The sequence below is a fragment of the Artibeus jamaicensis genome, unplaced genomic scaffold, assembly GCF_021234435.1.
Source record: "Artibeus jamaicensis isolate MK-2021 breed Jamaican fruit bat unplaced genomic scaffold, CSHL_Jam_final contig_1016, whole genome shotgun sequence".
NCBI classification, from domain to species: Eukaryota; Metazoa; Chordata; class Mammalia; order Chiroptera; family Phyllostomidae; genus Artibeus; species Artibeus jamaicensis.
In genome coordinates, this window is record NW_026521195.1 from 6,036,444 (window position 1) to 6,054,241 (window position 17,798).

Genomic DNA, 17,798 nt, shown 5'->3' on the forward strand with positions numbered 1-17,798 from the left:
CGCTGTGCCATCACTGGTCAAGGCACCTGTGAAACAGGCAAGCGCTCCCTTGCACCAAGGGCACCTGGGAAGACACGGGACACCCGTTTGCTCTCCCAGAGTTGAGTGGAATTATGAAAGGAGCACAGAAGGGCTTCCATTTGTTCCCACTAATTTAAAGGACACCTAAGCTTAACTATTTTTAATATTCTTTTATATTAACTACAATCTATCAGAACAAATATATGCTTTCTCTCTGGCACTCACAAAAGCACATTCAGGACAAATCTGACACTGAAATTGCATTTGAGACAGAGAGACTTTAGAGTATTAAACACAACGAACTGAATTAAATGATTTTGCACTCAATCATGAGCCTGGCTACTTAAGTTATAAATTCAAAAGTATGAAGAGAATAGAAATGTTTTGTGACATTTTCAATTAAAATGGCAGACAAAAAAAAAGTCAAAAAAACAACATTCTGCATTACCATGTGTCACTGAATCCCTTTCACTTTAGAGATCACTGAGACCCAACACACACGTAGAAACTGGCAAAAGGACAGACAACAGTGAGAAAGGAATACGGGTCGTACAACCCCAGTTTACAAACCTTGTTTTAGGCAAAAAATAAAATAATACAATACTATCCGGCATTTTATAAGTTAGCATTTCTATACATCCACAAAATGCTTGCCACTGATGTTCACAAGGGTATTAAAAGTCTAAAATATGATTTGGTATAACTTTAGTGTTAAGTGCATTTTATTTAAAAATTCATAAATGAAGCATTACTTACACAGCAATATGCCTATTGGCCAAAAGCTTTCTACTTAACACATCACCCAGAGCTCTTTCACTGTGTGGGGGGCAAACAATACTGAATACATTTTAGCTTTGACATAGTGATTAATCCTTCTATCTTAGTACCCAGAAAATCAATGTTGAAGAGACTACAGAATCTGAAAAACTTTTAACATGAAAAAAGAATGTAGAAGAAAGCCAAAGCAAACATGCAGGAATAAAGGAGAGAACAAAGTAAAGACGCCCAACTTCAAGGACGACAAAAAGGATAATGTGTATAATGTCCTTGATTATTCAAAATAACCAAGAAGGTTCGAGAGTGGTTAGTGAAACAAATACATACAGGCCAAAATTAAGGACTGATTTTTAAGCTTGTTAGTTTCAAGCAAAGAAAAAATGGCAACCTTTTCCTGGAACAAATAGCCCAGTAGCTCTCGCTCTTTTACATCATAATTTATCTAAAACAAACAAAATAAAAGATAAAGAGAAAAAAAAGACCCAGGATCATTCAATGTGTTAAACTAGCTGAATCACTAAATAAATGAAAAGTACAAGCATTTAATTAACACATTAAAAAATATACTTATGCATTAACAGTCATCAAAATTTCAAATATAGTACAGTTTTTGTCTACCAACTAAAAAACAAACAAACAAAAAAAACAGGTTTCATGAAAGTTTAAAGTCGCATCGTTTTGTAACCTACTATTCTCCACTTGGACAACGAGACCCCAGGGAAATGAAGTGACTCTGCTCAGCGTTGGAGGGGAACTGCTCACAGGGCCACACTAGAAACTAGGCCTCCCGGTTTCTAATACCGCATCTCTCACAATACTTCAGAATATACCCCTGTGCTACGAAGCAGAAGGCGGCCTCAGAACCAGCGTCTGCCTCCAGTGCCCTCGCCCCTCAGCGTGGTCTTGTCGGTTATTAAAAGCCCGGTCACACCGCTCTCCGGTGGCAAGGCGCTCCGTGGTGTCGGGCAGATGGGAACTGCGAGGCTTTAAATGTGGGGAGGGAAGGGCAGGAAGGAACTCCTTCGTTTCATAGGGACTTTTCTAAGAAATTAACCTAAATGCCCTTATCTTGTCAAAACTAATCTATAAAATAATACTACTCTTTCAAAATACTGGTTCGAATGGGCAAGTGACTATGTTTAAAACTGTAAGCTTAACATCTCTGTGCAAGAAGCAATACTTCCAGGTAACAGAACAGTCGTGGGACGTGAGGTACAGCTTAGGGAGCACAGGAGGTGCTGCTGTGACAGCTGCAGTTTCAGACAGCCCTGGGCTGCGCGGGGGACCGCTGTACACAGGTGTCTGATCACGGCGTCGTACGCCTGAAACCAGTATGATATTGTGTGTCAACTGCAACTGGAAATTTTTTTAAACTAATACTTCTGTACTCAGAACTGACGTTTACAATAAATCAGCATACAGTACTTTGAGAATTTAACTGTTAAGACGCAGGAAGAAATATTTCCAACACCAAAAAAGAATATCATGTAGGCCCTGGTCGGTGTGGCTCAGCTGGTTGGAGAGTCGTCCTGTAAACCAAAAGGTCACAGGTTCGATTCCCAGAAAGGGCACAAGCCTGGGTTGTGGATTTGGTCCCCGGTCAGGGTGTGTATGAGAGGCCACCAATCAATGTTTCTCTCCCTCTGCATCTCCCTCCTTTCCCCTCCCTCCAAAATCAATACATTCTCAAGTGAGAGTAGTACATACACACACACATCACGTAGATATACCAATACTTAGATGAAATGTAATTCTAAGAATGCCTATTTTCAAAGATTTCAAATACTTGAAAGTACTGGAGCATTTTCAAGGACCTAATTTTTCTGAAAGTAAATAAATACATCTGGATTACCTTGTCCAGAGCAAATTTAGTGCTTCCTACTGAAGACAGCGACAGCGTGTGGGACCCAACAAGCGTAAAGCTGCTGGTGCGGACAGCATTGAGGCCGCCTGGACTGGCCATAACTAAAGAGAAAAGAGATGGGGTTCAGCTCACAGCGACTCCTCTAAGTGCACATAACAACCCCTCACCTCCCCCCAACAGAATGAAAATAAACTGCCATAGAAGAAACTGCATCATTCTCCTCCATCTCTAAGATGTAGGGAAAATACAAACTTGCTAAAAAAAACAGTGAAATATAGGCACTTCTGAACATTTGGAACAGAGGTTTTTAAAGACACAGAACCTCAAAATATGCATGCGAAATACAATTGTCCTGTAAGTGCTAAGAGAAGACTTCACTGCTGTAGTCTCGGACAAACATGATCAGTAGCACAGACTATACTACATGGCACTTCTTAGTTACTCTTGTACCAGAAAGAGGCCAAAAGCCCCCAACGGGAGAGTGAAACCAGCTCAGTCCCAGTACCCTTTGGAAAAGAGGCCTAGTTCATTCTAGATAAGGCCTCTCCTGGCTTCCTGGCACCTCAGGTCCCACTGTGCCGGAAAGATGCTTTGCTGACACAACACAAGGCCAGTGACGATTGGCAAAGTTAAAAGAAGTCAACCCCACAGTGTCAACGGCACAAAACGCATCTGCAGGGCAGTACAGCCAGGTGAAGGGCAACGCAACCTGCCGCAGTGCCAACGACCAGGCATCGCGGTGCAACGCCTGCTGGAGCCCGAGTGTCCTGGTGACCGGAGGCCTGTGTGGAGTCTGACAATGGCCACAGGAGAGCATTCGAAGTGGCAGCGACCCCAGGTGTTACTGAAGCCATGGAGACAGTATCTTTCAAAGGAGACTATGCTAAACACTCATACATCGAGATGCCTGTTCTTGTGAGGATGTGTCTGCCTGGTTCTTTCCCTGAGTCTAGTCTTTCTAACAGTTTAGCATCCACTCACCTGAAGAATGAAGGGTGCTTTTCTAAAAGAGAGTGGGAAGAAGCAACAAATTATTTTCTTCATTAGATACAAAGATTTGAACGTTAAATACAAAACTCTTTAACACTGCAAGAACTACATTTCAGAAAACATTCATTTTTCTCTATGTAAATATCAGCGATTTCCCACCCCCATTATGGTACTTTAAAGATTTCCAAAGTGCTAAGGGTAAACCCTGTGCCGGAAAGATGCTTTCCGGCACAGGGTTTACCAATTTATAATCATATTTGTACCATGAAGGTTTCACATGGAAGCTCCAGTTTTTAGAAATTCTACTCACTGTGGTTATAGATGTGAGAAATCTCTTTGGAGTAATAGCCTGAAAGAAAAGATACCTTAGTGTAATTCCTAGTAAACATTACGATTTAAAGCTTAAAAATAACCAACCTTGGGACACTCCACATAGAAAATAATTATTAAATAGGAATGTATTTTACTTAAGTCTTTTATTATGGCTTTACCCATACTGTCATTCCTTCTTTGTTAAAACCAAATAAAGTTACTTAAATGATGACTTGAAAAGTTTAAAGGGTAATACAAGTATGCCATCAGGAAAACCCAGAGAGATAGAGTTACGGAGCCTGAGTCTATGAGGAGCTCACACTCGGGGCCCTGACCACACACACTCACGGTGAGCTCACTCTCAGTGTTCACTCCCCTGAAACGCAGGAACGGAGATGTGGGGGCCTACACACTTGGTCATCATTACAACCCCGATTAAAACGGGTGTGCTGTCTGTTATCTCTGATTACTATATTTTCACTGGGTTCCTTTCATTCTCACCTTGGATTTGTAGGCCTTCTTCTTCTTATCAGGCCCTGAGGGATCTTTCTTCTGCATCTACAACAAAGCCAAAGCATAATTAGCTTAAACCCGGTATCTCTACGAAAAATATACTAGTGGTTCCTTTAGAAAGTTTAACTGCTTACCAAGCTGTAAACTTCGATATTTATTTCAAAGTCATTGGATACATCTTCCCTGAAAACATAAAGCATTAAAACTGTAAGAAAAATACCAAGTTATATACCAAGATGAAGCCGCAAACACTGTTACCAGACTCTGGGAGTATAGAAACTCGCTGTTTTAACTGAAGGCAATAGCTATAAACCACTTAAGAATACAAAAATTGGAAAGAACAATCAATTGTTTCCTATAATCCAAGTCACTTATTTTCCTTAGTATTTTACAACTCAGGATCTTCAATAATAAAAGTAGTTTTTTTCAAACTGAACTCTGACTCTAGTTTCGAAATAAATCTATGACATTAAATGTCTTTTCCTTGAGACTGAATATGAAGTACATTAGATTTAAAGCATGGCTAGAAAATTATGATCAATATTTTACACACATGCACATTATAAAAGCAGTGCTGACATTAAACACCTACAGTCCCGTGAAAGCAGTGTGCTGCTCAGTAGCAGGAAACATCGGAAACAGAAGAGTTAAACCAACTGAAAGTGAGTGGTTCGTCCGAACAAAAGAGTGAACACCCTGCACAGCCAAGGCCCTAAATGCCCCCGGGTGCTCAGGCCTCTGGACCATCAGGGGCCCGGCACTCACAGAGTGTACGTGGTCGGGAATGCCAGCGCGTCGCCGTTGAGGGAGCCCGCAGTGCTGGCTAAGGGAGTGGCCACCATATTTTCAGCTCCTCCTGCCTTCAGTATAAGTAAGAAATAGTAATTTGCTGCATCTGCAAGAAATAATCACATTACATAATAAGCACAAGCAAAATCAGATCTAGATCATCAGCATTCTGGGAGACCAAAGGAATAAGGTAACACTACAACTGATTGATATACAATTTACTGAACAATTCTAAAATCAACTTTTTAGACATGAAAAGGTAAGACTTAAGCAGATGGTCATAACTCTGGAATAAGCTTCACCAATGTCTCTTCCTATTACATGAATTAACATAACTTCTCTCCACATTCCTCAGTTTCTGCTGACTTCAAATTTTACCTATTGACCCCAAATTCTTTAGCTAATAGTATACATTTGAGTATACACTACTATATTTCAAAACTGAGACTGAAATACTATATTCTTGTCCAAGTTATAGAAACATTCTAATGAAAATTCGAACTATCTGTCATTAAATAATCGCAGGTCCGAAGAAGGCCCGCGCTGCATCACCGAGGACCTCTGCCCACACCGCCAAAACCAGATGACAGGGCTCAGATGACAAGGCTTAGAACACAGGTCACCCCGCTCCTGCCAAATTGCTGACTTTCGAAGAGCTCCACTCTGCATTTTCCATGCACCTGAAATTCACTCCTCACCTATATCTAGCCCTCCTTTCTCTCTAAGAGAATGTCTCACACAAAAATTCAAAGAAACCTTTAAAAAAAATCCAAAACTTAATTTTCTTGAGCTTGCTATAATTATCCTGCCCTGTCCTCAGGGCCACGGTCTCCTTTACACACTTTGCTCATTAGTGACTTTTAGGAGATTACACAGTTTAGAAAAGTTGACTTGTTCAATCTGGAGGGGCAAATGGAATAAAATTTCAGTAGAAGTATCTCCTACTGAAGCAGTGTGGGGCTCTTCACTCTCACAGGCAGTAATTCATAACTTGCAGAACACATTCTGCAACAGGATGATTTTCACAGAGAACGAAGGAAGTAAAATGAGTTCTTTTAGATGCCCCACATACTTTCCACGATAACATTAATTAATGCAAGTTGGCTGACTGCTATGTCAGGGTGCTGCCCGCATCTCAGAAAAATATTTTACGTTCAGAACGATGTTTCACTAGCCTTACTTTCAAGGAGAGCCACGTCTGTGACTGTGTGGATCAGTGACCCACGCATGAAATTTCCTTGGCTATTTTCACACATGTGTTCGTTCACAAAAGGAACTGAAGGCCCAGGATACAAGCTGTGTATCTTTCCTCATACCCTGTACCCATTCCCACGGCACCGCTTCAGCCCAGGTGAGGGCCATGATCTAACAGGAGACCTAGAAGGCGTGCCGAGGAAAACGGTGCCGTACCTGGTTTCAGAACCGTGCTGCAGACGAAGTCTGCCTTTAGAGGCAGGCGGATCTCCGACAAAGTGACCGACCCTTTGGACGGGGCAAATTCACTCTGGGCCACGGGCGCAGCCTTATGCTTCCTCTGAGGCCCCCCGTTCTTCAGTTTATTCAGCTCCTCAATCAAAAGTGCTCTCTTCTCAGCTGGGTAAAGGTATGCAAGACACTATTTCAAACACTGAAAATGCAGCTGTTTCTAAGACCAATATACCCTGTGGTGATTGCACATGTGACCAGAGACGAAATCAGTAACCTTCTCTCTATGAACAGGTGGCAGGCACCTGGGGAAAACCTCCATCACTATTCTGTTTAGCAAGTGCTTAAAATTTAGCACTTCGACTGAGTCGGTTCTCTTGTGCGGTACGATCTTTCCATGCTAACACGCCCATCATCCATCACCACACATACACACAACAGGGACAGAGACAGAGTGTGAGCATCTGTGTGTGGATGTAGATACAGTCCTGTGTTCGTTCTCAGCACACCCTTCACGACCGCATTCCCCTCCACTGCATTCCAGTTTCTTCCACCCTTTTGTGCACACCACATCTCATTTTATACCTAGGGTGTCCACCGACCTTATGAAAAACAACAAAGCACAGATCAACTAAGACAGATTATCTATCAGCAAAGGCCCCTTCCCCGGAATCGGCACTTTTCCTGGTTTGAAACTGTGCGGCACGCACTTGCGACCAGAAGCAGTCTCTCCGCCTCGGCCTCCTCCAGGGAGCCCTTGCCGTGCTCCTCGTCCACGCAGCAGTTCAGGGCCTGGCTGGCTTGGTAGATCACCGTCTGCTGCAGGTTGATTTCATTGTTGAGCTCCTGGGGAGGCCAAGAGGAGAGGGAAACTCGGGCCCTGGTCACCACTTTCACTTTACTGACACTTTAATTATAAACCAGCTGATCCAACAATTTCCAAAATTCCCAGAAAGTAAAATGGGTCCAGTTTCATGGTTCAAGTTCCAGACTGTGCATCAAAGACATTTAACACAATGCAGTAATTACACTATAATCATTCTTCCTTATGAAAAGACTCACAACTGATACTAACATTATAATCGGGACTGTGTCCAACACAGTTAAGATTAAGCATGATCTGATCCATTTTATTTAAATTACATGCATGTTGTAACCTTTTTAAAGTTTTCCTTAGAGTAAAAGAAACTCTAAGAGAAAAATAAATTTCACGTTTCATAATCATTTAATTTATAGTTAACACTTCAAGGACATGTAGGACAAACGCGTACAAATAAGCATGTCAACAATATCAAACAAGCTTCTGACTTCTCTAAGTCTTCTCTAAGTCAGTCTTCTTCTGACTTTCTCAAATTAAACTGAACTCTAGAGTGATCACAGAGGCCCGATGGGCCAGACGCTGTCGGGGGGCCCAGGGCACAGTGATGAGTGAGGCAGGTGTGGGGAGGGGGAGCGCTGCCTCGGGCAGAACACCCCGGGTCCCCTCGCCCAGAGGACATACCTGCATTTTCTCTTTGACGTTAACTTGACAAGGAAAGACATTCTTTTCTGCAGCATTCTTCTTCCCCTCCAATTTGGAAGTAGCATCTTCCTTCCGAACAATCACCTGCTTTACTGAAGGACGGTCTGTTTCTTTGATTCTCTGAGATCTGTATGCGTCAATGCTTCAGGAAACAGTTGCACTGTTAGAAACCCAGCCACACTCTAAACACTACCATCCACTAAACATCTCAGCAAACTGGATATAGATACTGAAACACAGCAGCCAGACACTTCCCCGGAATGGAAAATGCCATTGGGTGAAAGGCAGGCTGACAAAAGTTATTCCAAAATTCTATACAAGTTTAATTACTAGTAACATTGTAACTGTAAAGAATACAACCTGTTGCACCAATCTACACCAAGACCCTGAGGGGTAAGGCCTTCCCAAAAGTCCCCACCTGTAAAGAAGATCCCGGTCCTCAGAACCAATGCTGTCACCAGACTCCGCCCGCGGGACCCGGGTTCTCTGGAACTTTCCTGACTTTGGACTCTCATTACTTGTACTGTCGTCTTTCGATTTCATTCTAGGCGAGGAAACTAAACTCTGCAAGGAAGCACATTGGGTATTTGTAGATTTTATGGATGACACTGATTCTAAGTGATAATTCTAAGGAACTGAATGAATTCTCTATTACTAGGAAATAAATACCCAATACGTGAAGCGATTCATCATAAAAACAAGGCAAACTAAAATAAGTTCCTAAAAAGTAAGTAAATAAATAAAAATTGAAAGACAGCTAAAAACTACTTTCCTAACCTTTCTTAAATATATTTCTAATTGGCCCTGGCCAAGGACCTCAGCTGGTTGGAGTGTTGTCCCAGTACGCCAAAGTTGCAGGTTCGAGCCCCAGTCAGTGCACATACAAGAAGCAACCAATGAATGCATACATATATGGAACAACAAATCTATGTCTCTCTCTCTCTCTAAAAATCAATAAATAAAAAATAAAAATATTTCTAACTGAATCAGTTTGCAAACAAAGCTGCAATTATTCAACGTAGAGCAATAGCTAATAATACAGTTCATTCTCAATAAATGTTGGTTATCTGTCTGGTACTAAACACCAATACACGGAGGTGTTTGAGTACCCACATCAACCCCCTGATGTAGATACTACTTTGAACCTTAGTCAACAGCTGAGTGAACTGAGGTGAAGAGGTTATACGATCTGACCAGTAAACCTCAGGAAATGGCAGGGACAGGATTTGGGCCCAAATGTCAGGCTTTTGAAGCCGTGGTCGTTTGGATTTTCTCTAAGGTCAACAGAAAACCCCTGAAGAGTTTGAAGCTCTGTTTTAAGAGACAACATCAGGTTTGTAAAATCCCCCTGGCTACAGAGCGCTAAATCCCCATGTCCCCATTAAAACAAAAGGAGACCCCACCACTATTGGCTCCTCTCCGCCCCAGCCTGTTCACATGCAGCCTTTTCTCACCTCGGGGCTCACCATGCCCACCGTCTGTGCTAGGGGAGCCAGCAGGGACATGGAGGAGATGTTCAGCGCATCCTCCTGGTCTTCGCTGCCCTCGGCCGCTGCTCGGGCCCTCTCCTCCTGGCTCTTTGCCACATCCAGTTCACCCTCCTCCGAGAGGACATCACTGAAGATGTCATTGATTACTTTTGAACTATTGATATCATCATCATCATCCACGCTCATCGCAATTTCACGTAGCACTTCTGAAAAGATTTCAGTAAATGAACAATGTGATTCAGACCTTTAAAATTTCACAGGATAGCCGAGAAGACGTAATATTCACACATTGACTAAATAAACAGGGGAAAGCCCTAATGAAAAGCACCTCCCAAACAAAATAATAATGAAATTTACAAATATTTGAAACCAAAATAATTTCCAAATTTCTGGTAACATTTTCTAAACAACACAGTACAACTATCAGAAGCTGATTCAATGCTGAAAGACTATTGAGAACTCAGGATAGCAGCCGAAAGCCTCTGACTTACAAAAATCGTTCTTTCACGTAACCGTTTCTCTTGTTGGAGCTGCCCTGAGATGGCGGTCGCCAATGGGAAAAAGGACTAACGTCACCTGGGGCCCCTGACCCCTCACAGCACAAGCGGGGTGCAGAGGGCAGCACGCTCCCGCCCCGCCCGACAGGTGTGAGACGGCCTCGCTCACACTGTCAGGGGGCTGCGGCCTAACGGGGACCACTAGCAGCGCCCCGCATTTGTGGAAGCTGGAGTACGTCTTGGTTTAAAAACAGAGAGAGCATTCTCTAAAACCACCGGCCGTTTAGAAACACAGAATGCTGTAGAGCTGATCATGTGCTTCCACTGATACACTGTTTCTTACAACACACTCAGTGTTAATAAGAAATAGAGAATAAAAGCCAACCTTTCTGCTGCACAACCTTTGGGTCTGACGTTACTTTTAAAGACTTCTCCTCTTCTAAAAACAATGTGATTTTCAAAGGGCTAGACTTCGTCATTGCACATTCAGTGAGACCTAAAAAACGTTTAGGAAAAACCACATTAATCCATATAAGAACCCAGAATTTTTTGGTTAAAGAATCTTATGTATCTTTTTTTCTGACTATAAAACCACATTTCGCCCTGGCTGGTGTAGCTCAGTGGATTGAGTACGGGCCTGCGAACCAGACAATCGCGGTTCGATTCCCAGTCAGGACACATACTGGGGTTGCAGGCCAGTTCCCTGCAGGCCAGTTCCCAGCAGGGGACACATGAAAGGCAACCATACATTGATGTTTCTCTCCCTCTCTCCTTCCCTTCCCCTCTAAAGATAAATAAATAAAATCTTTAAAAAAAAAAAAACAAACCACATTTCTAGCCAAGAAATGTATAGAGAATATCCCAAGCATCTGTCCTCTGACCTGTCCCATCTTTCCCACCAAGAGACAGGGACAGCAGTGTTAGCAGGTCACTGTTTGTTCTTCCAGTTCTCCCACCTGTGTGTGTGTGTGTGTGTGTGTGTGTGCACAGACGTACGTGTGGATCCCTTCAGTATATGGAAGGGTGATCACACTTACATGCTGTTCTGAGCTTTCTTTCTCACTTTTTAAAAAAGTGCCAACAAAAACTCAGAAAAATCAGCAATAGCAGGAAACCACCTCTATGCGTGGAAAGCCCACACACAGAGAACAGTAAAGGAGGTCTTTCTCAAGGTGAAAGACTGGAAGCTCTTCCTCTAAGGTCGGGAACCAGACAAGGTCACCCCCCTCACCACATTCACTTAACAAAGCTCTGGAAGTCCTAGTCATAGCAAGAAGCAAACAAACAAACAAACAAACAAAATAAATAAAAAGGATTCAAGTTTGAAAAGAAAAAGTAAAATTATCCCTGTTCACAGATGACACGACCTTGTATACAGAAAGCGATCAAGGTTCCACAAAAACCTGTCAGAACTAATAAACAAATTCAGCAAAGATGCAGGACACAAATCAACACGAAAATCAGCTGCATTTCTATACGCTAACAGTGAACGATCTGAAAAGGAAGTGAAGAAAACAATTCCATTTACACCAGTGACAGACTTGTACATGAACTCTACAAACACGGATGAAAGACAGGAAATACACAACTAACGGAAAGATATCTATGTTCATGCACTGGAAACAATATTGTTGTGTCTCATGTCCATGTATGGGAAGACTTAACATCATTAAGATGTCAATACTACCCAAAGCAATCTACAGAGCCAATGTAATTCCTATCAAAATCCCAAGGGTATTTCTGGAGGAATAGAAAAATCCATCCTAAAATTCATATGAAACTTCAAGGAACCCTGAATATCCAAAATAATTCTGAAAAAGAACAAAGTTAAAAGACTAATATTTCCTGATTTTAAAACATATTATAAAACTAAACTAATTAAAACAGTATAGTACTAGCATAAAGTAAGGGCTATACACCAATGCAATAGGATACAGAGCCCAGAAATAAAACTTCACATATATATAGTCAAATGATCTTTGACAAAGCCTCCAAGATGTTTCAAGGAGAAAAATTCTCTTCAACAAATGATATTAGAAAAACTGAATATCCACATGCAAAAGAATGAAGTTGGGTGCTTATCTGACACCTTATACAAAAATTAACTCAAAATGGATTAAAGACCTAAATGCAAAACTTCTAGAAAGAAAAAGAAAAAAGTCTTCATGGCAATGAATTTGGCAATGATTTCCTGGGTATGGCACCGAAAGCGCAGGCATCAAAAGCAAAAATAGACAAAAGGCACTACATCCAACTTAAAACCTTCTGTGCATCAAAGGGCACAGTCAACAGAATGGAAAAGGCACCCTATCGAATGAGAAAAAATATCTGTGAACTGTAGAAACTTTTAAAGAACTCTTACAACTCAACAACAATTTCCAGTAACCTGATTAAAAAAATATGGGCAATGGACTTGAAGAGACATTTCTCCAAAGACACTATAACGGACAGCCAACAAGTATCGAAAAGATGCTCAACGTGACTAATCATAAGAGAAATGCAAATTGAAATCACAAACGATGTACCACCTCACACCATTAGGATGGCTACCACCAAAAAAACAGAAAATATCAAGTGTTGGCCAACACAGGGACAAGCTGAAACCCTTGTGCGCTGCTGGTGAGATGATAAAAACAGTCAAACACTGTGGGAATCAGTACAAGGGTTCCTCAAAATATTATACACGGAACTACTCCATGATCCAGCAATCCCACCCCCGGGCTAAGTCCGGAGGAACTGAAAACAGGGTCTCAAGCACACATCTGCAAACCATGCTCACGGCAGCTCTGTTCACGAGAGCCCAGCGCAGCAGGGGCCCACGTGGGCCCAGGACAGGCAGCAGACAACCAGAACGTAGCACGTGCACACAACTGACTACCGTCCCACCGTGGAAGGAAGGAAGCTCTGTCACAGGCCACTGCATAGAGGAGCCTTGAGGACACTACGCTACATTAAAGAAGCTAGTCTCAAAAAGACAAACACTACATAATCGCACTTACAGGAGGTCCCCAAAGTAGTTAAATTTATGGAAACCGAGAGCACAGTGGTGTTTCCCAGGGGTTGAGATGGGGAAATGGGGTTTGTTGCTTAATGTGTGCAGAGTTTCCATTTTGCCCCAGGAGAAAGCTCTGGAGACCTGCTCCTCAACACCATGAATATTCTTAACACCAATGAACTGTGCACTTAAAAAGTGTTAGATGGTTAAGTTTTAGTAATATGTTTTTTACCCCCCTCTAAAAATTAAAAAATATGTCTCTGAGGGTCAGTGATATATTAAATGTCATTACATACAAAGCTACCTTAATCTTTTAAGCAGCTACATAGTATTTGATTACATGGATTTAGCACAATTTATTTAAAGTCTCCCACTGATGGGCATTCAGGTCATTTCAATGTTATTGCAATGAACAAACAGTGCTACAGCTCACCTCTCTGTACACGGTACATCTTTGCACGTGAGTTCTAAGAATTCACCCTACACACACGTGCAGAGAAGCTCAACCGAAGAAGATCAGGCACCCCTTACAGTTCAATAGATATTACTAAATTTTTCTCCAAAAAAAAAAGCCACAGTCGTTTATACTCTCGTCAAGAGAATGAGTTTTCACTGTGGAAAGGGACTTAAGGAAGAAGCACATGGAGCGGCCTGAATGAAAAAGTGGGTGGGAAGGAAGAAACGAATCTGCCCTTTGACCCCACAGCAGCTATCCTGGCCTCCAGTCCAAGTTCCGAAACTATGGCCGACTGACCGCTGTGTTTTAAGTGAACTCAAGAAAAATGCTGACCTGCAGCTTCTGTACTGCGGGGTTTTCCTGGTGTCTGGTTTTCTCTCCCCTTTTCCTTTTCTGTCCTGGTGTCTGATTTTCTGTCTCCTTCTGTCACTGGACGTGACGGGGTATTTGAAACAACTTGATGTTTTTGGAGGGGAGTGTTCTGACTGTGAATTTCCTGCAAAAAGTAAATGAAGAGATAAATTTTATTTCTCAAAACAAGAAATGTTTGTCTTTTTACGAGTTACTAAACGAAACAAACCAGGGTCACTACTCTACGTATGCTTCCTCAGAACAAAACAGGCCACCTGTGTGGAAGGGCCCTCAGCGCTAGTTCTCACTCAATCATTCTCAGCATGTAAAGCCGCCGAGACCAGGAGGCAAGGGCGGGTGAGGGTCTGTGTCAGGGCTCAGCTTTAGACAAACCAGTTTAGATAACCTCTACCTGCAACCTCTTACTTTCTACAAGGTCCTTCCCATCAATGCCAAAACTGACTTGAGTCTCCTCGGGAAGCAAAACAAACATAAACCACCCGTCACATTCTCACCCGCTGCCAGTTGCCACCTCTCTCCGGCCCCTTGGAACCAAACCCAGCACTGCCTACCCGCCCCTCCCGGCCCGGCTTCCCACACCCTACCCTCGTGCTAGCCTCACTTCCCTGAGACCGCTCTTGCCAAGTCACAATAAGCTCCTCATTTCACAGCCAGGGGTCCCGGTCCCACCTGCACTAGACAAGCAACCCTGACAATACCTACTGCTCCTTCCTTCTGAAAGGCTCTCTCTTCCCTTCACTGCAGTAACTCGACACTCGACTCTCTGTCCCTACCACCTCCCTGGTTGCTCCCTCTGTGGGTGGGTAACACAGAGGAGCTCTAAGCAGGAAGACCCTGTTCATGTGCATACGTGCATCCATCTGGGGCGGAAGCCCACAGGTTTAGCAGGAATTATTTGGCATGAAGTGGCTGAACCACCAGACCATGATATACTGGCAACCAATGCAGGGGCTTCCAACAGAAGAGTGACCAGCAATGTCGGATGCTGCTAACAGGTTAAGTTCAACACCTGAACACCGATCACTGAAGATCACCGGTGCACCTGATAAAGGGAGGGGTCTGCGGGGTGGATAGTGGAGGTACATCAGAGGAGAAAAACTGGAAGCACCAAGGAGAGTCTGTTCTTCTGGAAGTGTGCGTGAACAGGACGCAGAGAAAGACAGGAGGACGGGCAGGGTGAGCGATAGAGTTGGTCTGGTTTTAAGGTGACGGATGACAACTTGCAGTATGCTGATGTGAAAGACGAGCACGTTCAATCCTTTCCCCAAAGACAAACGCACTGAGCTCCCACTAGGAGCCAGGCCAACACAGAGACCGAATGGCTCACAGACACAGCGGTGCAAGGCGGAGTCAACAATTACAGGGAGGTAAATATTCCAGTTGAGGAGAATACAGGGCGACATGGCTGAAAAAAGCGGGGGCCCCTTGGGGAAAGGGCCGAGTGAGGCTTCCCAGAGCAGATCAAACTCTGACCTATTCACGGGAAATAGAAGCTGGCCACGGAGACACTCGTGCAGAGAGCAGTGGGGCAAAGGCAAGGGGGTCTGATGAGATGGGCACATGTGAGAAATCACACATGGCCTGCGTGACCGGACGGACACACATGGGAGGAGGCGGGTTCTGAATGAGTCTGGGGGGTCAAGCCAAGCGCCCCCGACAGCTTTCTGGTGAGAGCTACAGGGAGCCCTCTAGGATGTTAAGCAAGTGAATACATGAATACTTGTCTTTTAAAAACACTTCTCTGGCAGCCCTGGTAAGATACACTAGAGAGTAGCTCGGCTAGACGCAGGGAGCCAAACACACACAAAACGACATTCATGATTAAGCTGATGGCACAGGAAAATACACAGGACCAGGCAGCCTGGTGACAGATTTAGAAAATGTACACTGGATATAGGTGTGCTTATGTATGTGCGTGTGCACACAAGCCTGTGCATGCTAGTGGCCAGGAGGTGGGAAGACACAGTGTAAGAGGAAGGAGTCAAGGAAGAACCCCTGGACTGTTTTCAATGACGGGGCACAGGGGGGAAGCCCCGAGGGAAGACAGACACTGTGGGGAAGATACTGAGGTGAGAGCAAAGGCTCGACTAGCCAACCAGACCTAGAGTTCAGGAGAGAGATGTGCCCAGAGCTGGGCATCACTAGCCTTTCTGTGCTGGACTGAAGCTGGATAACGAATGAAAAAGAGATGTCCCCAGGCAAGTGAGAAGAAAAACATAGCTGAGATTAGAACTCTGGGAAACATCCTTTGTTAAGAGAATTGACAAAAAAAAAAATCAAATAGGTATTTGTCCAAGCATACTGGTTACGCTTATTGTTTTTTCTGTTGGTACCCACTTTAAACATAACTCTTATCTTTAGCTTAAAAATACATCCTAGTACAGTACTTGATACACAGTGAGCGCGTAGATGAAACAGAACACAGCTTACATGTACAAGCAGGGATCTGTTGCAGACTGATTCACGAAAACAGGCAGGAAAGACAGAAGTAAGGAGCAGCCTGGGAGCTACCTGGTCACTGGAAGGGTTACAGCAGGTCGTCTAAAGAAGGGTGTTTGGGGAGGGGTACACAATCACGAACAAGAAAAGCAGGTCTGAAAATGCGTTAGAACTAGTACCTACACAGGATACTAAAAGGCACCAGAGATCAATGAAATGACGAGAATAAGGGGTTGAAGTCTGACTTGAAGTGGGCCATCAGGAGTCCGGTAAAGAGTTTGCCAAGTGGGGAATGTCACAGAGAAGAGCAACGCCGGCGTGAACAGGGAAGGCGCCCAGGGATGGAACGTGGCCACGCGGACCGGAACAGGAAATCACGTGAAGAGCTGTTGACTCTTCAGCACCACCCGAGATCCCAGCGCCACTTTGGTACTACGTTCACTCTTCTTTCTCGTTTTTCTTACCTGTTTGGTTTCCAGCGGTTTGCTTCCTGAGTTTTCGCCTTTTTCTGCACTCCATAAATTGCCCTTTTCAAATCGGCCACGAAGACATGCTAGTTCTTTTTCCCGTTCCTGAAACCATCAAAAGCTCCCTTTTACACAAGGCCAATAGTATAAGAATAATATCCAAACTCTACTAACTTTGCTTGTCTTCAATATTAAGATAAAAAAAGTCACCCTGGCTGGTGTGGCTCAGTGGATTGAGCACCAGCCTGTGAACCAAAGGATCATCGGTTCAAATCCCAGTCAGGGCATATGCCTGGGTTGCTGGCCAAGTCAGATTCCCAGTAGGGGGTGTGTGAGAGGCAACCACACACTGATGATTCTCTCCCTTTCTCCCCCTCTCCCCCTCTGTCTAAAATAAGTGAATAAAAAATTGTTTTAAAAATTATTTTTTAAAAAGATTAAAAAATCACAATATGCATGGAATACAGGACAATAATATTTCTAATTTGAAACACACAGTACAGAGCATCAAGATGCTATTCACCTCGGCCAGAAAGACCAGTTTGAGAACACAGTTTGGTCTGTACAGATCCTCTGTCGAGACCGTGCAATGGTAACGTCAGAAGCAGTGAGCCATACCTGCTTGAGCCGCTGCGCTGTGTGGGTCGTGGAGGAGGATGTGTTTTGCTTGAACAACCTTTCCTGGATGGCCTTTGTGTTTGGAGTGACCACGGGGGTCCTGTGGGGGGTGCCACGAGCTGGACTTTCTCTGCTGCGCTCTCGACAGTGCTCCCCAAAGCGCTCCAGGAAAGGCTTGACTCCTGCTCCAACTACAGAAAACACACGTGTTTGGAGGCCATTCAGAATTAGTAACTGTGATGATGTCTCT

The 17,798-nt window shown here is 43.6% G+C and overlaps 1 protein-coding gene across 2 annotated transcripts in view; it reads right to left on the reverse strand.

Annotated features, from left to right (window-relative positions):
- ANLN (anillin, actin binding protein) overlaps nucleotides 1–17,798 on the reverse strand; it is a 45,514-nt gene that overhangs the window by 12,252 nt on the left and 15,464 nt on the right. The window contains exons 6-21 of one of the 2 annotated variants that reach the window (XM_053661882.1): nucleotides 17,549–17,739; nucleotides 16,928–17,035; nucleotides 13,986–14,148; nucleotides 10,586–10,696; nucleotides 9,668–9,909; nucleotides 8,632–8,777; nucleotides 8,193–8,355; nucleotides 7,402–7,537; nucleotides 6,677–6,859; nucleotides 5,243–5,372; nucleotides 4,612–4,660; nucleotides 4,466–4,522; nucleotides 3,963–4,001; nucleotides 3,644–3,665; nucleotides 2,651–2,763; nucleotides 1,187–1,240 (exon numbers count right to left, since the gene is read on the reverse strand). In XM_053661882.1, coding sequence (XP_053517857.1) covers nucleotides 1,187–1,240; nucleotides 2,651–2,763; nucleotides 3,644–3,665; nucleotides 3,963–4,001; nucleotides 4,466–4,522; nucleotides 4,612–4,660; nucleotides 5,243–5,372; nucleotides 6,677–6,859; nucleotides 7,402–7,537; nucleotides 8,193–8,355; nucleotides 8,632–8,777; nucleotides 9,668–9,909; nucleotides 10,586–10,696; nucleotides 13,986–14,148; nucleotides 16,928–17,035; nucleotides 17,549–17,739 — 1,907 coding nt within the window. The remainder of the gene's footprint in view (nucleotides 1–1,186; nucleotides 1,241–2,650; nucleotides 2,764–3,643; nucleotides 3,666–3,962; nucleotides 4,002–4,465; nucleotides 4,523–4,611; nucleotides 4,661–5,242; nucleotides 5,373–6,676; nucleotides 6,860–7,401; nucleotides 7,538–8,192; nucleotides 8,356–8,631; nucleotides 8,778–9,667; nucleotides 9,910–10,585; nucleotides 10,697–13,985; nucleotides 14,149–16,927; nucleotides 17,036–17,548; nucleotides 17,740–17,798) is intronic. The other variant, XM_053661888.1, reaches the window with a different exon arrangement.